Source organism: Numida meleagris, chromosome 14 (assembly GCF_002078875.1).
Source record: "Numida meleagris isolate 19003 breed g44 Domestic line chromosome 14, NumMel1.0, whole genome shotgun sequence".
NCBI lineage: Eukaryota > Metazoa > Chordata > Aves > Galliformes > Numididae > Numida > Numida meleagris.
In genome coordinates this window covers 8,360,375-8,380,765 of record NC_034422.1, presented here as the reverse complement: position 1 = coordinate 8,380,765, position 20,391 = coordinate 8,360,375, and the positions used below count along the sequence as shown (strand labels likewise).

Below are 20,391 nucleotides of genomic sequence, written 5' to 3'. Positions count from 1 at the left end.
GATAGGAAAAATAGTGGATCCTGAGTATTCAATTTACACAGCTGCTAACTTGCAGAGAGTGAAGATATTCTTTCTTCACTCACTGTGTTTCTTTCTTTCTTCCTTTCTTCCTTTCTTTCTTCCTTTCTTTCTTCCTTTCTTCCTTTCTTTCTTCCTTTCTTTCTTTTTCTTTTTTTTTTTTTTTTTTGTGCTGAGGATTTAATTCAGTTCATATTTCAGCAGTTGGAGAGAACCACCAAGTTCATCCTGCACCCTGCACAGCAGGCCACTTCTTTTTAATATGCATTTATACTGTCTGGGAGCAATGGAACGTCTTTTGCTTAGTGAGGCTTCTGGGCACTACAGTAATAAAAGAACAGAATATGGACTGGAGAGTTTGTTACTAAAGTCTAGTAACAGTCGTCAGTGAGCAGTTATTCTGCTGCAGGGCTGCCTGTCCCTTCTTTCTGCGGTAGTTCAGACGGTTGAACTCCTCCATGATCTGCACAATAGTCTTTCCTTTGGTCTCTGGAACTACCAGGTAGACAAAGATAGCCATGGACAGACAGTATGCCAGGAAAATGATGAAACAAAAACTACCAAGGCCTTCCTGTAGGAATACAAAGAGGGAAAATAAGTTCATAGAAATTGATCGAGATATCTTTCTCACATTATATGGTGTTTCTATTTTTGTATTCACTAAAACACTTGGCCAGGGACTTAGCTGATGTAAATCTTGCTTGCTGCTGCTTTTGGACCACCACTGAGGGTTAAGGTGAGCTAATTCTCCATTCCTGTCATAGGGAGGGAAGCTGTATGCTCAGCAGATGTTGAATTTCACTGCTTGACAATTCAGAGAGGTGCTGAGCTGCATTTCAGTCACTTCTCCTTTCTGCTCCATCTTTCCCAACACTATTGGAGAAGGTGCCTCATATGTTAGCTCTGTCCCTCCTTGCACAGTTCCCAGACTGCACAGGCTTCAGTTTCCCTGCTACTTATTAGTGCTGGGTGAGATCTCTGGGAGAAGTACAGGTGTATCCATTTTCCACATTAACTCTGAAGGAGATGCACCTACAAGGCAAGGAGGGAAAGGAAGGGAGCCTTTCCTGACATTCAGATGATTTCTGACTGTGTTGGTGTCTCTGTTGCCTCTTCCAAGTTTTCCAGTGTTACTCTGTGTACAGTTGGCAGCATTCTGTGGTTTTACTACACCTTCTTTGCACCTCTAGGTAAAAAGCAAGAGGCCATCCAGAATGTTGTTAATGCCGGTTGTCCATTGCATGAAGAGTTCAAAAAGGGAAGCAGGCTCTGGGTTCAAGAAAAATCTAACCTCCAAACTGAGTATTTCAAAACAGCTTGCTTTGCTTACCACAATGAAAGGGAACAAAAGTCCAAGAAAGAAGAGCTGGATCCAGTTTGAAGCACCATTAAAAACATAAGCAGCTGGTCTGTATGACTGAATAAATATTTCTGTGGGCAGGGGGCATAATACTCCAGCTGAAAAAATGTTGGAGAAAAAAGAAAACATTAGAAATGCTGTTAGATGTTTCTGTAACTCACACTCTATATGGCCGTGGAAGTTGGTGGTTTTATCTGACCTAGGCATGTCTGAAATGCTGCTTGGTTCTTCAGGAGAAAGACAAGGAGGAATGCAATACGAAAGGAAGCTCTAAATCCTACCACAGTATGGAGTGCTCTAGGACTGGGAACATCCACCCCTCACCGAATCAAGAGCAAGGATTCATACTGTGTAAAAGCATCTCCTAAGAGCTGCTCCTCTCCTAAGAGCTGCTGTGAGGAAGGCAGGGTGTATGAAAACATTCCAGTATAAAACACCAACCTGGGCCAAGACCAAAGCTCATGATGAAGATGAAGATGAGTGCAGCGGAGCAATATGGTATCCAGGAGAAAGAATCCTGTGATGGGAAACAAAAATCAAATTAAATCAGAAATAAAAATTTCATTAATCCAGCTCCATTAGAAAGAGGGTCAGTCTTCATTACTACATAGTATCAGATACATCTGTGTTCTCAACTTCCACACACTTCACAAGAAGACAGTCCTGGCAGTGATCATACTTGTAGAAAGCTATTGACTGCAAGTACATGGCTGGAAACAGACCACTGTTAGTATGATGGTGTGCTGCAACAATACTTCTACTTCAGCCAAAAAATGATTTGGGGGAAGGGAAATAGAACTGATGTCTGCCATGTAATTGAACGTGAAGATGTGACGCTTGGCTCAAATGCATAAGTGAGGTCTTACCTGTAGAGTAAGTGTGACAGTGAGAAGCCCTAAGGCTAGGGCCATGGCAGCGTAGCTTTTCCATAGCAGTGCCTTCCTCCCAGCACGGTCCACGAGGAAGCCCTGCAAACAGGAGCACCTGCTGTCAGCTCCCAGGACAGGTCTCCCAGGAGTGGACAGGCTGCTTGGCAGCTGCCTTCAGCAGCCAGGCAGGGGATCTCTGGGGAGCTGGCCCTAGGAAGTGCCCCCTACTTGTCCTACTGGCAAGTGAGATGGTGGTGTGTGGTCAGTACAAAGTACTCCCGTTGGTTCGCTGAAGGAGGCTGATTCCTGGATCTCCATTTGCAGTAGTTTCTAAAGGTTGAAATGAAACAGGCACTGCAGCAGAATGAAATTCAGCTGAAGATCCACTTACACACAGAACTGTGGTGAGGATCTCGGTGATCCCAATTCCCAGGGAGACATAGCGGGTTTGGGCAGGGGAGAGTCCAACTTTTAAGAAGACGTTGTATGCATAAAAGTAAACCTGGAGAGAATAGAAATGTGTGTAGATTGCACCCATGTGATCATGTGTACACTAGCTTCTGCCTTTTTTGGACGATAACAAGTAATTAGGGCTTAAGTAATGAGAAAATCTTCTTGATTTCAGCAACTAATTCTCAATGTTTTCACAAGGCTCATTTGTGCAGATGAGCTTTTACCAGCAGCTCTACTTCTAACTCAGTAACAAAGACTTTTTTTTCTTCTTACTTTTATCACTAGCCTTTGTATCATGTTGCAGGCTGTCATTCCATCCAGCATCCTTTCACATGTTTTAATCTCTCGTGTGTAGGACACGGAGTGCATACAAATATTGACGCTACTTACTAAGCACATGGTTTAAATAAACATTCTGTATCACCTTTAAACCTTTGCAGTGATTCTGATAGTCACTATTTTTCTCTATGTAAGTACTCCTAACACATAAGAAATTGCATTTTACCATTGTGACACTTGCTAAACCACAGTTCTCAACTTAGCTCAGCTCCCAGACTTCCATGGGAATGATTTATAACAAACACTAACAACTTCCCACCTTACAGCCTCTGTTGCAATTAGCATTTTACTCATTGCAGAACATTTCTTGCCAAGAAACTGTAAAGAGTGTAGAAAGCAGAGAAAAAAATAGCACACATACCACATTGACTCCAATTAGCTGCATGCATGAGGAGACAAGAAGGAGAGTGATGAACTGCCAGCGGACAGATTTGTCACGAATAAGATCACACACACTCTTAGATTTCTCCCCACGGATGGCTTCTTGCTCTGCAATCATATCATCCACTTCGGCCATGTGGTCACCATCCCCCCAGAGCTGCTTCACAGCTGCAGGGAGAGGAGGAGAAGATGACTCCGTGCCCAAGCTCACCAGCACACATGAATGCAGGGGACTGCTTCCTGCCTTACAGGGTGTCTTATTAAAGCATCAGGCTCTTTGCTTGTCTGAACTTCCTAGAGATGTGTGTTCAGCTTAGATCCAGATCCAGTTCATTCCTATCTATTTTTACCTATAAATCTTAATCGCGACCTCACTACTGACCAGCAATTGTTCACAGTATTTCCATATAAGTGAAGCTTAAATTTTCACCAATCCTTCCCCAAATCCCCTTGTTCTAAAGGTACAGTTCTACTGCACACACTAAAACAGAGACAAGGAAAAACAACTCCTACAATAAAAAATAAGTCTACAGCCAAAGAGTTCTCTCTCTTCACACTCAAAAGAGCCATAATGGCTGTTTCTCTGTTTATGTCAGTGGCTGCCATTAGGGTCACTGAAGACCTGGAAACAGAGCATCCATTCATTACCCAGAGCCAGAAGGCACAGTATCCAGGCTCTGAGTGCTAAGAGCACAAATGCTTTGTGGCCCGTTTCCTTACCTTTGATGCACCCCTCCTTGTCCTTTTTGTCAATGAGCAGGTAGCGGGGAGAGTCTGGGAAGAAGGGGAGGGTGAGGAGCTGAATGAGGGCAGGAATTGCATTTGCTGCCATGAGAACGGGCCACAGAGCTTCTACTCCCAGAACTTCTCTGAAACAAAACCAGCAGAGGAGAGGAGCTGAGTGGTGATATGCACTGGCCAGGTGAGCGCATGGGACACAGGGTGCTCCTTGCTGCTGTGTGCGTCCTGGCAGCTGTCACCGAGGGGCCTCCAGCATTTCTCAGCCCAGGAAAATGAAAATGTCCAAGGGAGCAGGAAGAGGGCAGCACACGAATTACAGAGCATTGCTGCCTGTTGCTCAGCTGTGAGGGCAGCAAGCTGACTGCATCCTGCAAGCCCCCCAGAGATGACAGTGTCATAGCATGGGCACCAAAGAAAGAACCTGCAGAGGCTGATCTCTCTGCTTCTGATGCAAAGAGTCACCAGTTACATGAAGGCAGGACCCACAGCTTCCTGCTCTGGTACCTGCTGTCCCAAATTGCAGCTTCTGATTTCGCTGCAGCTCTGAGCACCCTGCAACCAGAAGGATGTGTGCCCTAGGAACAGGACAGGCCATAGGACAGGCAGAGAGAGCCTGGGCTGAGGGGGATGAACCCATCATAGCTTTGTGTTTGGCATGTGTGTCTGGTGAGTGGATGGGCCAGTTTTTGTGTATTTTCAAAAAGGTTTTAATGGATTTGACACTTTCTGTTCCTTCTGAAAAAGTAAAAGCTGAAGTTCAGTTCTTACGAAAGCTGGTTTTCTTTCAAACCCATAAAAACCTGTTAAAGGATTAAATTGTCTGTATTTTGATTGTTTTTGCTAGGAAGCAGCATCATTCTTCAGTCTTAAACATTTATATGATTTCTGTTTTCCATTCAGTTAAGCTGAGAATTTGTGATGAGACAATTTGGTCTAGCTTACTTGGGTACCCTCAGCACACCTAAGAAAAGTTGTTGATTTGCTTATCTGTAGACTTGCATTGACATATGCATATATTTTAACAACAGAAGAAATGAAATAGCTCTTAGACCCTCTTACCTGAGACCCAGAGCAAATCCTGCAAACTTTCCGACAGCGATGGCAGTGGAAGCTGTTATGGCAATCACCCCACGCAGCTTCTGTGGGGCACATTCCCCAGCATACATGATATGGATATTCAGACCTAAACCTTCAGCGACAAAGGACCATCAGTCAGGGCAGTTACTTTTTATACGGTTTGGATGCGAAGGTGAAAGAATGAGAAATTGGCCTGCCATACACAATTAATTTAATTATGTTTGTGTTTTATTATTTAGTAAAAAATGCATTCAGTAATCAGGCACAAGGTAAAACCTTGTGACCCTCAGCCACTGCTCTTCCAGGCTTCTAATACCATATGTAGGAATGCAAATTTACCTCCACACACTCCAGCTAATAATCTCCCAATGATGATCATCTCAAAGGACCCAGACAGCCGACTGAATGCCATGAGAGCTGCGCTCAGCAGAGCAGGGATGTTGGCAAGCAGCATGGACTTCTTCCTGGAATTAATTTAAATCAGTATAAGCATAAATACTGTCCATGTGTCATTCCTGGCCAGACGGAAGTGATGCAGCTTGTACAACGGTTGAAGACTGAGATCAGCTGCAGTGAAGCAAATGGGAAATTTGGAAAACCTTGTCCTGAACTGAAACGTTAGTTGGAGCTTTTGATGCCTACAGCACTTCTTGCATGTAATCTGTTGGAGCAAATATCTACTTTGAAGAACGTGCTTTGTGAGATGCTTTCTGTGAAATTCATTTTTAAAAGGCATGTACTCCCCAGATGATTTCTCTAGTCTGGATTGGCTTTGGAATTTACAAGGAATGGGGTATTTTCCTTGTGATAATTGGCAGTTTTTGCTCTTCTGTTTCTTCAGTGATCTTTCATTGAAGTGGCCCTGGGCTGCTCACAGAACCTCTTCACAAGCAGTAAAGACACAGACATATGTGTTCACCAAGGCATAATCACTTGTGCTTGCAGGTATAGGTTTAAACAGAAAGACTAATGCAATCATTATTCCTACCTTCCAAATCTAACAGACAAGTATCTGACAGACATGGACCCCAGGAGCCCACCGATGGTGTAAATGGACACAACGAAGGACCACATCAAAGTAATTATCTCTTCACTGGGAGAAGATCCATATCTCTTCAGCCAGGCCTCATGCATGAAACTTTTGATGTACTTTAAAAGAAAAACAGAAACCAATGGACTCAACGTTTTTTCTGATAATTGCACCTCTTTTTTTGCTTCTCTTTCCTACTTATTTATCTTGTCTGATACATTTCTTTCAACACCTCGGCTGAAATCTAAACCCCAGTAAAATGAAAAGAAATTTTGCCACTAACGGAGTCTATGTTTTAGAAACATGATGCAATAGATCACAGTAAATATCGATATTAAATATCAACATGCCACTATGAGAATGCCGCTATGAGAATGCCACTATGAGAAGGGCAAGATGGTCTTCTGTTCACATGATAAAGCCTGATTTGTTACACAGTTTTCCCCTTCACTCCCACTTGTTCCTCTTGTTTACCTTCTGCATACTGCCTGTTGCTTTGGACGAAGTCTAGGTTTGACTTCAGTTGTCTTCGGTGAGGTGAGAAGTTGTCCCTTGATGTGTATTATTCTGGGGTCTCTCTAACCTACTGTTGATAACCTCATAGTGTCCTCTTTCAGGATAAGGGTTCGCAGTGTGGTGACACCGAGCTCAATGTCCTCAGCACCATTTCAGGTGACAAACACCTCTCCTTTTTCAGCTGCAGGTATCAGTGCTGACCTGAGCTCCAGAGCTCCAGTCCTTCCCTGTCCTGTTTTGCCTAACAGGCATTCACACAGACCTGGTGTGCACAGCCAAGGACCTGGAACAAAGGACTCCAGGAGCCCTGGGGAGAGGAAAGTGTCCTTTGAACAATCCAAGTCAGTAATAGAAAAACGGCTGGCTACAGATAGCCCTCATCCTCCCCTCTCCCAGTTCTGTGGCATCAGACAGAAGTTAGAAACAATGATACGCAAGAGCAATGGAAGGAAAGAACTTAGTGATTACAGATAGAGGCAGGAATGCGTGAGGACATTGAAATCCATTCTGGGAGCTCAATCATTGAGCTGTCTGTGCTTACCTCGGCAGGAGAATTGATAATGGAGATCTGCAACCCATACTGGAAAGTTCCACCAATGCCCAGGACAAAAGCCAGGAGGAAGAGATTGTAGCTCATTTTCTGGCAGGAAGAAAAATCAGCAGAGAAAGCTGTTCAGACGTGCCCCCAGATGTCCTGTTTGCCCGTGGGGATGCTTAAAGCTAGTGCAGTGGAAGACCACAGCAGCTAAAGCACAGGACAGAAAGAAATTTGTAAAAAGGAGAAACAAAGCTTGTAGCTGTCTCCCAGAACAGGTTTTACACCTCAGTGCTTCTGTCTTCAGCTTTGTCAACTTAATCTGCATAGAATCGCTAGTTGTGGGAGCACGGTGCAATGTGCAAGCATCATGTGCAGACTTTCCTTCTATTTGTTCCTCCTCCTCCTCCTCCTCCTTTCCCACTTGTTATCGCTCCTAAGTGAATATTTTGCTCAGTAGCTTGGCTGAGACTACATAAATATTTGGAGTTTGGAGGGCATTCCTGGTTTCATAGTTATTCACTCTGTTTCAGATACATATCTCATGGGCTTAAGAACCCAATGTAGTACTGTGCTACATGCATACCCCATCCCTCCCACTCCTTGTACTCTCTGTTACTGGCTGTCCCAGTGCTTTCTGCACAGCAGTGACGATACGATGCTGCACTTTTATCTCTGGAACAAATCGTATTCAAAAGCAACGCTGAGCAATAACTGGCAAACATTTACAGGCTGACTTCTAATCAGATGAATGCCGTTGTTTCAGTGAGCATCAAATTTATCCATGTCACATCACTGTTGGCTTCAGAGGAATTAGTTCTGAATACATTTGGTATTTGGCACATTCATATGTTAAATGATGATGGTCTTATCTACTTATCTTGTGCTTATCAAAGCACTAGGAAGAAATGAGAATGGTGGTCTCTACCACTAGACACACGCTCCATGCTTATAAAAGATGCCACATATCAGCATGAGACTCACATGAGCAAAAAAAAAGCAGTAAATCCTGTTCTAAGTACAAAGTTTGCATCTTTAGCAAATTTCTTATCTCATCCTGATTCTGTATTATAACACCATTACTTGTTTTTTCTTTTCTTGGGTTCCTTAGGTACCTCGGTATTTATAATTCCTTTACTGAGGAGTTCTTTTTTCCATCTTCTGGTCCTCCTCCTTCTGTCAAATCATGCAGTCTTGTTTTGTTGCTCTGCTCTGAACTCCCTTGGTTTGTCTTTGTCAAGCATCAGGCATTAAATATAAAAGTGCTCTCAAATCCAGTTTTCTTTGCTTTTTAAAAATATTTCCTTGCAACATATGATTTCGTGCTGTTATTTTAAATGCGTTTGATTCAGATTTATTTAACTTTCTGTACTCAATTTATGCAGCGGGTCCTTTCGAATAGCAGAAAGAAAAAAATCTGTATGGCAAAAATTCTATTTGGGGGTGAAAAAAGGAAACGTATACCAACTTGCATGCAAAGGTAGTCATCTCAGCTTGAAGGCTAGATCTTTCCTGATGCTTTCTTTGGATACTTTGGGAAAAGTCAGGCTATATATAAAGAAAGAGGAGCCTGAGATAATATTTCAACATGTCATTTCATTCTCATTCAGTGTTTACACTCTCTTTGGTTTGTCATGAAGTTGTTGCTATTTGCTTTGTCATCGTGGTGTTGGTTACTGATGAAACTGCGAGTGATTTTGACGAGTTATGCATCCACTCCGGGTTGGCTGGGCGGAGAAGCTCCAGCAACAGAGCTGCAGGAGACAAGAAAGGAAAATAAAGAGGCATTAATGAAAGCCAAAGTCCAGAGACTGGCACAAACTAGAGCTGACTGGCTTGGACTCCCCAAAGCACGGTTTGGGTAATCAGTCATCACATTAACGGAAAAGTTCCTGACTGTTACCTTGAGCCTCAACACAGTAAAGCTGACTGAAGCCTTACTCAGAAACTGGACTAAGCGTGACTAAGCTTGTGCGTTCATGCTTGAATTGTGGGATCAGTCGATGCTTTAAGGCTACCGGTTCATTGCCTGAAATTCAAGTCTATGTTCCTGTAATGTGTTAAATGCTAGGAAAGCTGAATGTCAGTTCTAAATCCTGATCGTAACATAAATTAATTCAATCTTTACTGTTAGCCCTAATTCTCAAATGGCCTCTTTCTCTGGCATTTCTGTTAAAAGGCTTTTACGAGTGATTCAGACAGCTTAGGGGAAAGCATTTCAGCTGCTGAGTGGCTGCACTGGGCAGTGCCCGTGCTGGGATCCTATGCGTCTTCGGGTTCTGGAAGAATCTGGGCTGGACAGGTTGGGACCGAGCTGTGCAGGACCTGAGAGGCAGATTATCCAGAGGAGCACTCTGAGGATAGCAGCAGGAACAGTTTTTCTCTGGTCTGATGGTTATCGGTCAGTCCACCAGTGCTTGGGGATTTGATTTTTAAACCATAATGAGTCTCTGAGAATCACTTTTCAAGATCCATTTTACCCAACGCTTCACATGATTAGAAAATTGACCTAAGCAAGTGGCATATATTCTGTTAATGAAGGTATGTTAATTCAGTAATAAATAACCATCTTGTTAGATGCTTCACTTAAAATGCAACCAACTAGATAATTAAAATGTAACCACTGTTTACCTTTGCTTAATCAGTCTAAAGACACCTGATTTCAGGCCATGGTTATAAGAAAAACTAACTGGAGCCAGGGTTTTCTGACGTATACTCTCAGGACTGGGTCTGAATGGGTATCACTTGTGGGCAGGCACGTGGCATGCAGCCAGCTGCCTCCATCCTTCTGGGGCCTTGGGGAAAGCCAGAGAGCGCTGACCCGAGGGAGCAGCCACAGAGGTGGCTCAGAGGAGGAGCCCGGGACATGGCAGAGCTTCCCCCTGTTCTGACCAAGTCTCCTCAAACCTGTGCTCCCTGGCGATTTGTGCCGGGCCTCTCCCTCCACCCACGCATCTTCTCTCCCACCTTCTCTTCACTGCCTCATTTCTACTTCCCATCCTTTCCCTGATCCCCACCGAAGGGCAGAATGTTTTGGTACCGTCATGATGGCACCAGCACGTTTTGCTTTGACTGTGTGTTCTACTCTTTCCATCAGGCCCTCACTGCCCTCTCCAGACCATATGAATGAAAAGCACCTCTGCGTTTCCTAGCTTCCAGCTGGCTGTCTTGTCTCAAAATCCTATTTGTCTCAAAATCTCAGTGTTGTCCAAGCACAGAGATAGCTGCTGTTGCCCATGTGTTTATATGAATGACTTTTAAATAGCACCAACCACAGATGAACAAAGGTTTAGATTTATTTTTCCTACATTATAAACCATAGGTAGCGAAAGACTGTTCTTTTCAGACTCCAGAGAAACCCGTATCTGCCTCCTGCCCAACATGACAGTAATACACTCTGGAAGCATTATGTTTACATTCATGACATTCAAAAATGCTGGATTTTTTATTAGAATTGATCAGAAATATGCAGAAAGAAGCTTTACTTATTTTGCCAATGTTCCTCTTCACTGCAACTGTAGTCTCAGCAGAGCACAGGTGTAAAAAGGAGGCTTAATCCCTACAAGATGCATTGGCAGTGTCTGTGTGAGCTGCCCAGGTGGGACCACAGACAGAACACAGGGTTGGATGGCAAGAAACAAGCCATGAAGAAAATCAGTCCAGAGTAAATAGTCTGCAAAACGGTGCCCAAACATCAGCTGTGTAAGCCATGCAGCAAGTGCTAGCAGCTTTCTTCTTAATCCATCCATCACATGCATTTATAGCTGAAAATAATTAACTGCTATTGCTCAACAAGTTGTGGCCTATTGAAATCACATAATAACAAAAACAACAGGAGCGCTGAGACACGGTACTGAGAATTTCATCTGCTGTCTGAAAACAGAATTTAATCGTATTAACTTTTGTATTTGAGAGCCCAGATTTAGAAGAAAAACAAGAAAAAAAAGGCTTACGAGGTGTAAGTCTCTGTTTGGTTTGAGAAGAAAGAAAGATGAAATTTAGAAGAAATGTAGAAGAAAGTTGCTGAAGCATTGCATGGGGGTGTTTAAGAGAACAAGGCATCAGCCGATCACTCTTTATATGGACTCCAAAATACATGCGTTACTTAGTATTAAAAACCGACAACAGATTTTTAAACTTTTGTTGTGATTTAGTAGTTGATGTATATTACAAATCTGTTTTCCATAAGCAGCAACACAACTGTGACAGCACAAATTTCTGTGTAAACAAAGATCTGGTGGTCTGTGACACTGATAACTCTGGCTACTAACTATGGACCTTCAGAGGGGCCATGCATTTATCCAAAACTGCCTTTGACTTTGGGAGAGGAGGGAATCTACTTTTAATTCTCTTTTTAAAATTATTTTCTTAAGGCCCATCCTAAGCTCTAAGCCTTTGGGGCCAAATTTCAGATTAGAATACCTGAACACAGTATCCTAAATCAATATTTAGGTATCTGGCAGCATGGTCTGAGTTTGACTGTTGGCTGGAAGCGGGCACTTCACATTTCAACTCATGGAACCTTGCTTTTAAGCAGCAGGAAAATAGTTAGGCTGCATAACAAGACAATAAATGGCTTATCAAGTGTTACAAAATTCAGCTGATGAAGAGGTGGCTTACAACCTTTGTAACATCTGCTGATGTTCCTGAGCACAGCAGTCAGGTTCCTTGTCTTGCTGTATCATGCTGCTGTCAGGCATTTCTCTGATATACCTGCTTGGAAGTGTTTCACTGGAACCGTCACGTCACACATGACCTGCTTTATAAAAGAAGCTTTCATGCATTTTGGCAGGAAGGCACTCCCTGAGAATGTCCCCAGGAGCTGACAAAGGACAAGTCACGTTAGGGTTTCAGCCAAATGGTGGCTTAGGAGGAGTTTAACAGATGAAGTAAATAAGTAATGTGATCCTAACGGCTGAATTTTCTAGCTCGCCCTAAAATCTTTTCAAGGTGAATCTAACAGCAATATATTCTCCCTAGCCCCGCTCCTCTCTCTGCGTCCCTGCAAAGAGAACATAACCACTGCTGAATTTCCCCCAGATGCCATTCTCCTTCCTTCTGCTACAGCGTGGTGGACTTGATCTCCTCAGGGCCTTTATAGAAAGCTCTACGGCTCTGAGCTCTGAAGTTCCGTTTCTTGAACTCCTCCGAGATTTCCAGGAAGGACTTTCCCTTGGTCTCAGGAAGGAAGAACCCAATGTAGAGAGCAGTGCAGATGCAAACCACAAGGAATGGGACGTAGCAGAAATGTGCTAGATTTTTCTGAGGAGGAGGTAAAGAATGTTAGAGACATTCTGTACAACAGCAAACAGGTTAGCAAACTCCTTCCCTGCATGGACTAACTTCATTCCAAGAGTATTTCTGTGCTCCCCAGCAAGGAGCACAGCAGCTCTCCAGCATAGTTTGGGAGCTTTGATGTAGCAAGAAAAGAATCTCAAAATGTGTTTTTCTGTCTGTCTATACATAACTGTACAGAATGGAGATCCACAGTAGGAATTAAGATGGGATTGCATATGGTGGAGTTCTGCTCCCTTTCACTTCAGGAATCAGCGTAGGGAATGGTGCCAGGGTCTGGCCAAGGGGAATTACATCACATCTCTAGTCCCAGCCATTTTCAGCAGAGGATGGAGCAGAACTACAGGCCATCCATGCCCCCAAACTAATCCACTTCCAGCTTCACATCAGAAATCACCATTGCATTGCCTTGGGAACGTACCACAATGAATGGAAACGCTGTTCCGACCAGAAAGAGATTGAACCAGAGCAGAGACCCACAGATCATGTAAGCAGCTGGTCGAGACATTTGATCAAAAATCTCTGTGGGCAGAACTCCTGTTACACCAGCTGGAAAAAGAAATAACAGGAAAGTTAATAACATTGTTGGTAACACTGTTGATGAAAACCAAGAGAACACAAACTACCAAGCAAAACCAATGTGAAATTTGTGAGAACAGGGAATTGTTATTCAGTAAATTATTCTCACAAGTCAACAATGCCAGAACAAGTGGTAAAAGAGAAAAACTGCAGTGGGGAAGTCTTAGGTTAAATATTAAGGGCTGGCTAATTATTTAGTCCCTTTCATGTTAGAATGAACTGCTGGGAGATGTTTTGTAACCCACATTATTCTCACTGGGATCTGGCTGTGAAAATAGCTCATAATTAGTTCAACCTAATGACATTGCAAGGACTGTGACAAGAAATTACTTCCAAAGCCATGTGCTTGCACACAACTCCAGACTCTTGTGGTACCCAAAAGTTTCAGTGAAACATATGGGGAAGTGACCTGGTCCAATTCCAAAGCTCAGGATATAGGCGAAAATGCAGGCCATGCTGAGGTAAGGCATCCAGCTAATCTGAGTCTGCAGCCATAAGAAACAACGAAAAGCCAATGAGAGCACTTACTGTTACTTGTCACCACCTCCCACCCCAATCACATAAAAAAGCAAAGGCCAATTGCATTTCCCTTAAATAATCAAGTGAAGTTTATTACCTGCTGGCTCAGAGCGACCATGAAGACAGTGGCCCATCCTGCCATGAGGATGTATCCCCCCAGCAGCAGTGGCCTCCGGCCAGCATAGTCTATAATCATGTTCTGCACAAAGTAACACAGTGAAATAAAGCAAAACGTTCAACATCTGTTTAGATTCCTGCCTGCTCCCTCTGTCCCATTGCAACTCTTAGCTGAAAGAGAAAGGCTACCCAGGGGAAGGGGTCTGGCAGGAGCCAGCAAGATGGGTGTTTGTGGAGATAGGAACATCCCAGCTGCACCTAAACCCTGCCCTTAGCTGTGGTGACATGAGGCAAAAGTTCCATTTTCTAGAGACAATGTGCACAGATTAGAAGCACAGTGTCCATTTAGACCCTTCCAAACAGCATTTTTCAGACAGTGATGATGATGCAGTGTCTTACAAAACACAGCATTAACCTCTCTGGACATGAATGCTGTGTTATAAAGTGCTTCCTTGCGATGACAGGCAATGTAAATTTGAAATTTGTCATCAATGGCCTCCTCACTGTCAGCACAGCTGTGTGTCAGCAGTGTTTCAAGAGCCTCACACAAGTAACAGACGTGATCAGTTCACAGCTCCCTGTGCCGATGACAACATATGGGATTTTGTCCTGAGGAATTCCAGCCTCCTGGAACACATAAGCTGCATAAAAGTACATCTGTGGAGAGATGAGAGGAGAGAGCAGTAAGGCAAGGTGTCTGAAAATATATGCACTTGCTTTTTCCTGAAGGACCATGAAAATCAGGGCTGGATGCCAAAGGGTTTTTCCTGCATATTAAGCAGGCTTTGTAGACCTAGCATTTGTACCCAGTTTCCTTTTTATGCCATCATTTTATATATTCCAATTCGACCTCTCCCACGATTCCTCCTTCACTACTTTGTTCATGCCTTCTGCAGCAAGATCTGCAGAGGCAGAGCAGAACACTGCTCCTTCTTCTGCAGGAGTGTTAAACCCAAGCGCTTGCACCCGTGGCCCTTACAGTCCTGCCGCTGATTGCTGCAGCCACTAGCAGCTCACCGAATCGTTCCCGCAGAGCTGCATGGCACTGCTCAGCACAATGATGCTCATCAGCTGCCACCTCACTGCTGGGTTTCGGATCAGCTCCCAGGGCTTCTTCGCTCTCTGACCTTTAGCAGCAGCCTGTTCAGCCAGCATCTCCTCCAGCTCCTCTCCCAGGTCGCTGCTGCCTCTGAGCTTCTTCAGTGCTGCAAGGACAAGGGAACTCAGGCTTTACCTTTGTTTGCCCACCTTTGCAGGCCGAACGACTGAGCAGGAGGTGACGGTTGTGGGAAGCTGTAGAACAGCCCATGATTGTGGTGCTGCCTCCACAAGTGGCAAGTGGTAGTCCCTGGAAGGATGAGGGGATAGGAACTGCAGATCCCTCCCCATTGTTTGACAAGAGAGTATTTCCAGTCCATGTCATTCCAGCAGCCATGCTTCTGATTCACACCTCAAGTGAATTCCCTGGGAAATGTAGGCAATTAAGATGCTCTTGGTGTGTTTCCTGGAAATTAATTCCAGCTTCTCTGTGTGTGGGGATTGTATGCTACAAATCTAAGCAAATCCCTTCATATGAATTGGCTGCACATTTGGTCCTGAGCTCCTCAGCCAGCATTTATTTCACTTCACAGTTATAAAACATATGTGCCATTGTGAACACAAGTTCCACCTTTTGAGCTTTTCTTTGTATTAAAAAACATATTTTTTCAGGAAGATGCCTTTCAATTATCTTAGTAGATCACAAATAATTAAGACTGTAGAATTTTCTTTAGCTTGGAAGGAGTAAGTAATCACAAATGGAGTGATACAATGCTTCTCACATACAAAACCATGGCACCATTCTCAAGACATTGCAGCCTAAGTCTGTGTACAAAAGCAGGATGCAAAGAAGTATACATTAATCTGTGCTCAGAATTACTTTGGTTCACACAAATATGCAACCACCTGGGCAGTGCTTAAGGGTGCAACAACTACTGCAAACGTGAGTGGCACCATGTATCCTGTACAGAACAAGCATGGTTCTCTGGTTTGTTAACCAAATGTTCTGGCACATAATGGGACTGGAGACAATAGCCATAGTGCTGGGCTTAAGGATTTTGTGTTCATCTAGGAAGACTGGTAGGGCACCAAACAGAATATCTGTGTTGGGAGGAATCTACATTTCAGTTTGCTTTGGACTGAATACACTGGACTGGGTGTGAAGACATGCAATCAACATTCTTACTGTGCCTCTGCCCAGTCAGCAGATCCCACTGCTCAGCAAGGGGCTGGCTGTCACCCTAAGCTCACCAGAGATGCAGGATTCTCTGTCTCCACGGTCAATCAAGAGGTATCTGGGACTTTCAGGAAACCACGGCAGAACCATGAGCTGGATCAGGGCAGGCACAGCATTGCTGGCTAAAAGGAATGGCCAGCTTTCCTCCCCTCCTAGAAGCTCCCTGGAAAAAAAAAATAAAAAAAAATGTATCTTGCTCAGTAAATTTTACAAGAGACCAGAATCACCTGCTGTGTGTGAGCACTGGAAAAGAAGGAAAAGGGAGGAGGAGTAAAGTAAAAAGGAAAAAAAACACAGAGAAAAAGAGAAGAAAAATGGATTAAGTATAAACTGGGCTTCTAGCTTTACATTACCTGAGTCCAACAACTTGGCCCAGCACCAGTCCCAGGGCTGTAAAGGATGCAGAGGTCAAGGCCACAGCCCCTCGGAGCTTCTTTGGGGCACTTTCTGCCAGATACATGGGCTGAATGTTCATGCTTACACCTGGCAAGGCAGACAGATGCTGGCCTCAGCTTGCAGGCAGAGGAGATGAGCACAAACGCAGTCAGCTCTTCTCTCCCAGGAAACGTGATGTCTGACCTACCCAAACTTATTTACCCAAACCTTTATTTCACATCTGATCAGACTACAGGATGAATTATTTTGATGTCAAAGATCATCCCCATTTAAGTATCTTCTATCTCTAATCGATACTTTTTATAACTTTTGGCCTGTTAGGTTTCCCATTCCTGCATACCTCATACCTGCATTCACACCAGTAAGGAACCTGCTGAGCATAATCATTTCGAAGGATTTCGCCATCTGACTGAATCCTGACAAGACTGCGGCTATGATCACAAAGACGTTGTTCACCAGCAGGGACATCTTCCTTCAGAGAGAAAAGACACGGCTGTGAGCTCAAATGTGTGCCAGGTTTGCATGTTTCCCCTTGGCTTAAAAGAAGCTGCAAAGCTTCAAGATCCAGCACCTCTCACCTTCCCAACACAATGGCCATGGGGCCGGCAGCAACAGCCCCTGCAAGACCTCCCAGGGGGTACACGGACACGGTGAAGGACCACAGCAGCAAGACCATGCCACTCTCCAGGGGAGCACCCGTGCGCTCCAACCACGTTTTGTTCATGAACGTCTGGATGTACTGCGAGAGAAGGACAGTGCTGCGTGACCGCGGCACAGACATGTCAGTGCTTCCTTCCGCATCCATCCGTTTCTCCTGTGTTCATGCTGTTAAATCTTGGACGGAAAATGCCCTCCAGCTCTTGGATGTGCTTTTAACAGAGGGAGAAGAATATAAAACTGTAGCTGCTGAAAAAGTTGTACTTGGTTTGTATGTCTGTGTAGCTGTCGTGGATAATTTAAAGACACGCGTCACGGGTCCAACTTTGAATTTAAGGGCAAAAGTCAATTTCATAGGATGTAAGTCAAAAAATTTTAGAATTACATTTTCTAAAACAACTGCAAACAAGGCTTTTAAAAGAATTCTTGTGACACTGGATCCTGAATAAGGGCGGCTCGTGACAGCGAAGTTCTGTACCTTGACTATGACTTATACAGAGGTGACAACACATTCGCAGCCTCAGTACTAGCAGACTGCCTATTTTTGGTGGCAGGCCACCATTGGCAGCCTGAATGAGGACACCGAGGAAGCGTCTGTCTCAGGAGGAGCCTCTCAGACCGGCAGTACTTACTGAAGTTGGAGCATTGATGATGGAGATGTTGTAACCATACTGGAAAGTGCCTCCAATCCCAGCAGCACACACTGTCAGGATCAGGTTCTTGTTCTGAAGCTGAAGAAGACGGATGGAATAAGGATAGCTTTTGTGCACAGAATAAAATGGCTCAGCAGACATTTGGCCCATTTTGTGATGAACATTAGCACAGGCTACAAATGATGTTGTAAAATGGGAAGTACAAAAGACTGAAAACAAAATACAGATTTTTAAAATGTATGGCTTCCAAAAGCGCAAAATGATATTAATATTCCATATTAATAATCCACTGCCAGTCACAATTTGAGACTGCTTGGAGGCAAAGGCTTGCAAGTGTCTTTGTGTCATATTTAATGCATATGCTTACAGAAAGTCAGTGTAACAGTAAATTCTGTCAGGGTCTGGTGTTATTGCTTCAATTAATTCCATTCATTACAAAACCTGTACCCACATGATGAATTATTCAAGAAGCATTTGGCAAAGTTTAATAACTTCTGAATCATTTCCAGCTCCCCTCTAGTATAAGAGATTTTCTCAGGGCTATTTCTGTCCAGGGCATTCTTGTTCATTGGCATGCTATTTCTTTTACCCTTTTACTGCAATCATACTTTCTTTTTTTGTCCTTTCATTTTAGCTGTCCTTCCTACACTGCTTCACTTTTCATACAGAGCAGTCTTTCTGATGAACTTTCTCATTACACAGTTGTTCCTACAGGTGTTTAGCAGTCTACAGTTGATGATTCAGTCAGAATACTTTCTACATTTTCAGTATAATGATGTGGGTGAAATACACAGCAGGTGGTGGGTTCTGTGTCACGTTCTGTGCCTCCTTGAAGTCATTTCTTCACTGCCCATTGCTCATATTGCCATTTAGTGGGGCTGCTTCATGCAACATCATGGGATCAGGGTGCTGGTATCAAAGTGAAGCCTCTTGCCTTTGGAAGTGTGCAGAACAAGCTGTCCCAGCTGACACCTGGGTGCTCACTGTAAGGCTTACAAGCAAAAAACAGTCATCTATATCCCCATTTGTACGCATTTCTGTTGATCTTTGCTCCTCTGTCATGTTTGTAAATCCCAGCTCATTCTTGCCACCCTTGACAGGATGCTTTTCTGTGTGTCTGACTTCCCACAAATGGACTCACTGCTCCTGCGGAGGAGCACAGCCACGTGCCAGCAGCATCATGTCCCCATACCCACACCTCCATCCTCGCTGCAGCCACGTTACCAATCCTTGTCTGTTCTCACCTATTCTGTGCCTTTGCTTTCAGTTTCTCCACCTGTACATGAGATACTGTGCCTGGCAAGCTGTGCTCTGGTGGTTCCCCTGGGCTGGAAGCACTGTCCCATGTCTCAAGACCACTCTGAGCTTGTTGGGGACACCCAGCCCTCAGCCTGGCACCGCCTGCACAGTGTTCCAGATGGCCCAGGGCCAGACTTGCAAAGCATTCCCCATGGGGCAGTTCTGCAGGGTGACATGAAGCCCCATGCTCGGGCTTGGCTGTTCACCACCAGTGCAGGTCACCTCAGGCCAGATTTTGTTTTGCTGCATGAATATGACTCCACTGACGCAGGGGAGAACTTAGATATCCTAAAGCTGGGGAGCCCTCTCTGCTTCACCAGCTCAATTTCCTCTTACAGAGCCATCTACCAAAGAAAGGAACGGTTTGCCTGTTTGCCTCGTCTCCCTCCCCCCGTCTCCTCTCTCTTTCCCCAAAGCCTTTTTATGTAAATACCTTCCATAGCCTCAGACAAGACGTTCTCCCCGACACAGGTGAAGCAGACAGCTCCAACTCTGCAGCAAGAAGAGGCTGAGCTCTCTCCTGCCCCTGTTAGACAGCACATTGCACTTGCTCGCACTACACCGCTTTGCTGTCTCACTGCTGAGACACGAGCTAAGGACTGTGCGCCTGCTAGCTCTGCTCCTCCCAGCGATTCCAGTTCTCCAAATGAGAGAGATGTCCTCTGCCTACAATAGCACGTTTCTTTTTTTTTATTTTTAATCGCAGCGTCTAAGGATAAAACATTCCTCCTGCTGACTTCCCTGGATTCACCCTAGAGTCTATCACCAGTCCCGCATCACAGAGCCCTGTCACAGCCCTGAGCTAAGGGAAGATGCTCGCTCCTCCCCTCCGCAGCCACCGCACACGTGTGAGCTCACGGCCGAGCCGTCCTGCAGGGCTGCTCCCCAACCTTCCTTCCCCATCGCACTCTGCACCGCTTTGCCGGCCACCGTGTGACGTGCAGCTGCCAGGAGAGCCCTTAGGCTGTCAGCTAGGAAAAGAACGGTCAACGGTAATAGTAAAGTTTACGGTTCTTACCAGTCTCTGCAGCTTGTTCATCCTCTTTGGTCGTTTTTCCTGTCTGCCAAAGCCTCTGGCGCTCTCAGCAGTGCTCCAAAGGATTATTTAAACCCGCAGCACAGGACTAACGCTCATTCGTCGGGAGCAGCTGCCTCCCAGCCGGGCCGGCCGGACCCGGAGCAGCAGAGCTCCAGACGCGAGAGCTCCGGGGCGTCCTTTCCACGGAAACAGCGGCACTGCAGCGCAGCCCTCCAGCAGCGCGCAGCTCTCGCGAGAGAGGCC

General features: G+C 44.7%; 1 protein-coding gene across 1 annotated transcript; it reads right to left on the bottom strand.

Moving 5' to 3' along the window:
• Positions 176–20,379, bottom strand: LOC110406494. Its single transcript, XM_021413070.1, has 24 exons — positions 20,128–20,379; positions 17,790–17,888; positions 17,079–17,239; positions 16,848–16,972; positions 16,458–16,587; positions 16,119–16,267; positions 14,847–15,034; positions 14,376–14,486; positions 13,810–13,911; positions 13,603–13,678; positions 13,036–13,163; positions 12,382–12,581; positions 11,842–11,872; positions 7,326–7,424; positions 6,227–6,462; positions 5,578–5,702; positions 5,221–5,350; positions 4,141–4,289; positions 3,401–3,588; positions 2,511–2,749; positions 2,245–2,419; positions 1,820–1,895; positions 1,349–1,476; positions 176–589 (listed from the first exon to the last, which is right to left on the bottom strand). The coding sequence occupies exons 1-24, from the start codon at positions 20,146–20,148 to the stop codon at positions 383–385; spliced, it is 3,273 nt and encodes a 1,090-aa protein (XP_021268745.1). The 5' UTR covers positions 20,149–20,379; the 3' UTR covers positions 176–382.

What these genes read in the sequence shown, in the direction of transcription:
- LOC110406494 (XM_021413070.1), bottom strand. Translation starts at nt 20,148, where the DNA reads ATGAACAAGCTGCAGAGACTG. An exon ending in TGAACAAGCTGCAGAGACTG is followed by an intron (nt 17,889 to 20,127) that starts GTAAGAACCGTA and finishes CGTCTTCTTCAG; the next exon opens with CTTCAGAACAAGAACCTGAT. An exon ending in CAGAGAATCCTGCATCTCTG is followed by an intron (nt 15,035 to 16,118) that starts GTGAGCTTAGGG and finishes TTGTCCTTGCAG; the next exon opens with CACTGAAGAAGCTCAGAGGC.